We start from the raw sequence: 6,882 nt of genomic DNA on the forward strand, positions 1-6,882 counted from the left end.
CCTTGAAAAGGTTGTAAACAGATCTAAAGAGCTGAATGATGCAAAATGAGCTCAATTCATTTTCTATGAGAAAAAAGTGGCTGAAAAAAACAAATATTTCAAAAAGCACAATACCATTAGTCATAGCAGGAATGTCCTGAAAGAGCTGAACGTTTTGATTTATTTGTTGAAACAGCACAACAATTGTGGAATGACAAAGATGCTGAAAAACATACAGAAGAAATATGGATCACAATAGTGTGAATGCTTCAGTCATACCTGATCTGTCTCTCCATGCCATTGCTCAGTTATCTACAGCAGGTAAGATATTGACTGCTCATAGCATTTCACAGAACCACACTTCAAAATATTCTCTGTGTACTTTCCTCACAACAAAAGGGTGTTCTTCTCCTTTGGTGTAAAATACGTTGACGATATTCCCGCTAAACGTGTTAAAATGGAAGAAGCTTAGTTTTCTACATTTTGCTTTAGACTTCTGCTGGTGATGAAACAAAACATAAAAAACAAACTGTAATTCGTTGATTTCAGATTTTATTCACTGCTGTGAGCGAGTTCCAGCTGTTCTTATAAAAGAAACGTTACACGAGGACAAAGCCAATAAAACGAGGAGATATGTGTTTGATCATCAGACTGAAAATCCAGTCTCCGTTAAAGCAAAAACAATTTCTATAACTTAAGACAAACAAACTATGGTCACCACTTCCTTCACCGGTACACAATGATAATTTAGAAGCTTTAATAAAAACATTGTTTCTGAGTCAGCTCGGTTCTGGAGCTACAGAAAGTCCAGAACCGAAGTCATGTCTGCGTCTCTTCTGCAAGGAAGGCCTGAAGGCAGCCTATACCATACCATACCACTTTATTTATAAAGCACTTAAAACAGCAACAAGGCCAACCAAAGTGCTGTACAGACAAAACAACAGGTAACACACAAAGCAAAATACAAAATGAGGTAAATCAGAATATAGACAAAAAACGATGCAGATAATGATGACAAACCAGTGTAGAGCATACAGGATCAAAACACAGATCATCTTGTGTTGAAAGATATTGAATAGTAGTGAGTTTTTAAACGGGACTTGAAAACCGAGAGGGAGGGGGCCTGTCTGACAAGCAGAGGTAACTCATTCCAGAGTCTTGTTCCTGCTACAGAGAAGGCCCTGTCACCTCTGTGCTTAAGACAAGTCCCTGGAACTGTGAGGAGCAACTGGTCCGCTGACCTCAGGGAGCGTGGTGGGACATATGGTTGTAGCAAATCAGAGAGATGGGGGGGGGGGGGCAACACTGTTCATTGATTTGTAGACATACATGAGTATTTTGAACTGGATTCGAAAGTGAACCGGTAACCAGTGCAGTGAGGCCAAAACTGGTGTAATGTGCTCTCTTTTGCCTGTACTGGTTAAAAATCGGGCTGCTGCATTCTGGACCAGTTGTAGTTGTGCAATGGAGGTCTGACTGATACCAAACAGGAGCGAATTGCAGTAATCAAGCCTAGATTTAATGAATGCATGTATTACTGTCTCCAGGTTCTTTTTGGACAATATGGGCTTCAGTTTAGACAGCCACCTTAGTTGGAAGAAGCAAGATTTAACAATCATGTTTACATGATTGTTAAGTTTCAGGGAAGGGTCCATTATCACGCCCAGATTAGTGACTCTTTGTTTTTCTGACAGGGTTAGAGCGGAAAGGTCGATGCAGTGGTTTATGATCGTGTCATTGGGAGGGAACAACATGACTTCAGACTTCTTTTCATTGAAACTTAAAAAAAATTAAAGCCTTCCAGTCCCTGATGTCAGCCAGGCAGTTGAGCAGCGGTTGAATAGAGCATGTACCATTGTGTCTTAGGGGGAAGTAAATTTGACAGTCATCGACATAGAAGTGGAAGGGCATGTTGTGTTTACGGAAAATAGCACCAAGCGGCAGCAGGTATAAAGAGAATAGGAGGGGACCCAGTATGGACCCCTGCGGAACCCCCCATTTAAGCTCTGCCTGTGCTGAACTAAAATCCTTGATGGAGACACAAAAGGATCTGTCAGCGAGGTAAGATCTGAACCAATTGAAGGCTGATCCTGTGACGCCCACCCACTGCTCCAACCTAGCAATGAGGATCTTGTGGTCGATGGTGTCAAAGGCGGCTGTGAGGTCCAACAGGACAAGCAGCACAGAATCACTGGTATCTGTGAATCTGAAGATGTCATTAAAGACCTTCAGCAGGGCAGTTTCAGTGCTGTGGAGAGGCTTAAAGCCAGATTGGAAAAGCTCTAAGATGGCGTGATCCTCCAGGAAGCACTTCAACTGGGACTCGACTATTTTCTCCAGTACTTTAGAAACAAATGGGAGTTTGGAGACAGGCCGGTAGTTGGAAACGAGTGAGGGGTCAAGGTTTGGTTTTTTCAGGAGAGGCTGGACAACAGCATGTTTAAAGGATTTTGGCCCCACGCCAGTGGATAAACTACTGTTTACTATGGCAAGAATGGATGGACCTAGAGTAGGAAAAACCTCCTTTAGTAGTCGAGGGGGGACCACATCAAAGGGGGAGCCAGAAGGTTTCAAGCTGCACATGACCTGCTCTAGAGAAGATAGAGTGATGGGTTCAAAATGGTCAAAAGGAGATAAAGATTGAGGTGGGATGGATGGGTCATGAGTTGGAGGGGAAATGAGAACCCTGGTGGTCACAATTTTTTCCACAAAGAAATGTAGGAAGTTGTCGCACAGCTCATTCGAGGCTTCCAGAGGTGATGGTTCAGTGAGGTGGAGAACAGAGTTTAGGGTGGAGAAGAGGACACGTGGGTTGTGGGAGTTTGAGGTAATTATATCAGAGAAGAATTTTGATTTAGCAGCTTTTACTGTTTTCTGATAAAAGCGCCAACTCTCTAAGTATCTGGAAAGAGACCTGCAGCCTGTCTTTCCTCCACTTTCGCTCCGCCCTCCTAACGGCCTTGGTGACGTCACTCAGCCAAGGTTCTGCTCTGAGTTTTGATTTTTTGGTTTTAACAGGTGCAACATGATCCAGAGTCTTTAAGCAGACAGAGTTGAACTGGGATGTCAGCTCCTCAGTGGTGGTGAGAAACACTGGGGGCTGAATGATCATTTCAGAGTTATAAACATTTTTGAAACGTGCGGCAGTGAAGTGGTTAATGGTCCGGGTGCGACGTGCAGGAATGCACGACTTAGGAGTTAGATGGGAGAGGGCGAACTCAAACCGGACTGGCATGTGGTCTGAAAAAACATTATCACCAATAACAAGATTATTAACAGTCACATCATGAGTTAAAACAAGGTCCAGTGTGTGTCCATGCTCTTGGGTGGGACCGTTTACATGCTGAGTTAAATTAAATGAGTCCAATAAATCTAAAAAGTCCTTAACCAAGGGCTTCTCAGGACAGCACACGTGCAAATTAAAGTCACCAATAATGAAAACATGCTCATATTTTGGTGTGATTTCAGCCAAGAAGTCAGAAAACTCATTTATGAAATCCTTAGACCGAGGTGGACAGTAGACAGGTGCAAATAACGTTGGAAGTGAATGTCCGAGTTCAAAGACGCTCAGCTCAAAGCTGGCGTGGGAAACTGGGATGGGCAGTTGTTTACAGTCAAAAGTTGATTTGAATATTGCTAATAATCCACCACCGCGCCAGCCTGATGGCCGCGGGGCGTTAAAACACAGACAGTTCGGTGGCAGTGATTCCGTCAAGGCGCTGGACTCACCCGGAGACATCCAAGTCTCTGTGATGCAGAAAAAGTCCAAATTGTGCTGTTGAAAGTAATCCCTGAGGATAAAAGTTTTGTTGGTAACAGATCTTGCGTTGACCAAACACATCCGGATATTGTCCAAAGTGGAGCCAGCAGTGGTGGAGTTAGCGCGCACTAATGGCCGCAGGTTTTCAATAACAGCCCCTCCAGGTCTGTCCGGGCTGTGCAATGGCTGACAACTCCCACTGGTTACCTGGTCCGGGCACGCGGGAAGCTGGAGACCATGACCGCCAGCTGAAGAGGAAGATGCAGTGCGCAGAGCTTTCAGCTTCACCAGCTGACCAGCGCGTTTTCCCCGGCGTCTGAAGCGAGATCTCCGGGCAGGCAGGTGAGGAGCACAGCGAAGGTAAACTGGCACGTCCGCCAGCAGGGGGGGAGGGGGGGGATCCAGAGGTACGCTCATAATGGTCAAAATAAGCAACCTCAGTGACAGAAAAACAAAGATCCAAAAGTTGTTGTCTGTCATACACCAGCAGAGTTGATGTCATTGATGAGGAATACAAAAACCAAAAATAATCCAAACACCATCAGCAGAGGTGGATTGCAAGCCATGTACACAGGCGCCATCTTACCGGAAGCCTAACGCGCACGTTTTGAACTGTGGAAGGAAACTGGAGTACCTGGGGAAAACCCACGCAAACATGAGAAGAACATGGAAAGTCCACACAGAAACAGCCCGGGTCCAAACCGGGAATTGAACCCATGACCTTCTTGCTGTAAGGCAACATTGCTAGCCACTAATGCACCGTGCTGCCCGAACATTTTCTTAAAACTCTGCAGTCGTTGTTGGAGCTGCACGACTTGGTCCCCCCATCTGCCTTTTCCCAGCATGTAACTGGTCTGTCTGAGGTTCATGAAAGGCCTTGAGGTTCCAACATAAGGCACAGGCCTGGTTCTACCCTGTCTGGATCAGGGGTAGAAAAAAGCACATATGGGGGCCCAGGACCCCCACAACATGAAGTTCAAGTTCCAGAGGAACAGCATGAGATTTATTACATAGTTGTCCTTCATGCTTTTATTTTCTTCACTGTTTGGTTCAAACTTCTTCACAGAAAAACTCAAATCGGAAGTGCAGCTTTAAAAAAATGTATTTTGCACATTTAAGATCCAAAAAAGTCACTTTGTGTGACTTTCCCTTCCTCAGTGTCCTTGAGCAGAATCGCAGTCTGAACATAGTAAAATGTAAACAACGTTCTGACACACGAACAGAACCTTAAAAATAGATTAAATCAAACTTCTGCTCAGAATTTCAGCTTGGTCCAAAAATTGGGACATGACGTCTCCCAGATGTAGCACGGCTCGTTCCACCAGAAATTATTCAAACAATCAGACACAAGCAGAGAACAAGCTCTGACCCAGATTTAATACTGAAATGGAAAACAATGAAGAAAATTAAACTCGAATAATATTCTGAATCTGGTGTTAAAAGCTTCTTTTTAACTTCCTTCATTTAAGATGATGGTGTTCTGAAGACAAACAAAAAAAGCAACACTGGCCACATAAGTCTGATCATCTAAGTAAAAACATTTAGGTCACGACATTCTTCAGCTCAACACATTGATCTGTTTCTCTGTGTCGGCTGAACGTGTCCTCGTTTGGATCCAGCTGAGATCTTGTTCACGTTTCAGCTGCTAACTGCCGAGATAAGAGAGGAATCCTTTGCTGGCTGATGCAAGCCAAGGCCAAGATGCGACGAGGTGCAGAGGAAGCAGAGTTGGAGCAAGACAAAGCCAACATAAAGAACTGCAGTGAAAATATGAAGAACGTCTCTGGAGAATTCCTGTGGGCGGTTTTCTCTGTGTGTCGGTGCAGATTCTGCTGTTTGCTGCTCAGCTCCATCTGTCTTTAAGGCACAAAATGTTAAAGGAAATTCTCAGCTACAACAAATTTTGAACAATAAAACTCTGAAATGTTCCTTCAGGAACTGAAGGGGCTTCTGGGCAATCTGTAGTGGCTATAGTTGGCAGTCATTATTTAAACTAAACTATTAAGGCACTTTGGCAAATTCAACATTTGGGGCTTTAAAGATTAAGGAATTAATAAAACTCATAAAAATAAATTACTACAAAAGTTTGTTTTAAGAAAAAAACACTTTTTCATTATGACCAAACAGAAGGAGTTTCCTTTTCTTCCTCAAACTAGAGTTATTTTTCTTTCAGGAGTTGATTTGGACTCTGGTGAGTTTCTTAAGAGGAATGTTTGCATTGAACCCAGAGGAAAGTGACTCTTTAATATTTCTGCAGCAGCTGCACTTTAACCGTCTTGACCTCAGCTATATGAGAGGACTTCTGAATGATGCAGCTGGTCGTCCCCAAGGCGCCGTCCTTCCCCTGCGCCATGTTGGTCAAGGCCATGGCAGCGTTCATCTCCTTCGAGTGCGTCTCGTCTTTGCCCTTCACCCTCTCCTTCTGCAGTGCTGTGACGCCACCGCCGCTGCTGATGATCGACCCGATGTGCAAACATGCAGAGAAAGAACAAAACAAGGCGTCAGACGTTCAGCTTGAGAGATGTGGTGGAGGCTGCAAGGTCAGAGAAGCTCCACTCACTTGTCACTTTGATTTGATCTCAAATCGTTGGTTTCTGAAAGGACAGGAAGGAGAAAAGGTTCACTGAGAGTTCTGTAGGGTCAGAGGAGATTTAATGAAACCTCACTGAACCTGCACTGTCAGGGTGTGTGTGTGTGAGTGTATGCATCACATCCTGAACAAACACATGTTGCTCTGTTTTCTCTCTTTACTAAAGATTCTGAACCAAAAGGACTATGAACAAGAAGCCGTCGAGCAGAAAGGCGACTAATCGTCTCAATTTAAAAGATGTTTCTTATGACTCATAAACTCTATTCTTTAATATCTGGTTGAAAACAAATGGACCCCGGCCAACAGAACTGAGCTGTCTGAAGAAACCCGATCCAACGTGACAGACTTACAGATTGGAGTGAGAATGAAAAAGAAGCGAGTCAGTCAGACAACGGTGGCTGCCTGCTCACTTTTCGCTTTTCCTCCTCGAATGGGAACAATTTTGACATCATATGTGAAACATTAGCAAGAAATAACAAAGTGGTTAAACAATGAGACCAAAGCAGGGTGTTGACTTCAGCGCGCTGTTTACGGAGTGTTTGGGGGGGGGGGG

The 6,882-nt window shown here is 44.1% G+C and overlaps 1 protein-coding gene across 1 annotated transcript in view; it reads right to left on the bottom strand.

Moving 5' to 3' along the window:
• Positions 1–5,981: 5,981 nt before the first annotated feature.
• mkxa (mohawk homeobox a) overlaps positions 5,982–6,882 on the bottom strand; it is a 156,512-nt gene continuing 155,611 nt past the window's right edge. Inside the window, 1 exon segment of the mRNA XM_037693881.1 lies at positions 5,982–6,139. Within this exon segment, the coding sequence (XP_037549809.1) occupies positions 5,982–6,139 (158 nt within the window).

This window comes from Nematolebias whitei, chromosome 20, assembly GCF_014905685.2.
Source record: "Nematolebias whitei isolate Nwh7 chromosome 20, NemWhi1, whole genome shotgun sequence".
Taxonomy (NCBI): Eukaryota; Metazoa; Chordata; class Actinopteri; order Cyprinodontiformes; family Rivulidae; genus Nematolebias; species Nematolebias whitei.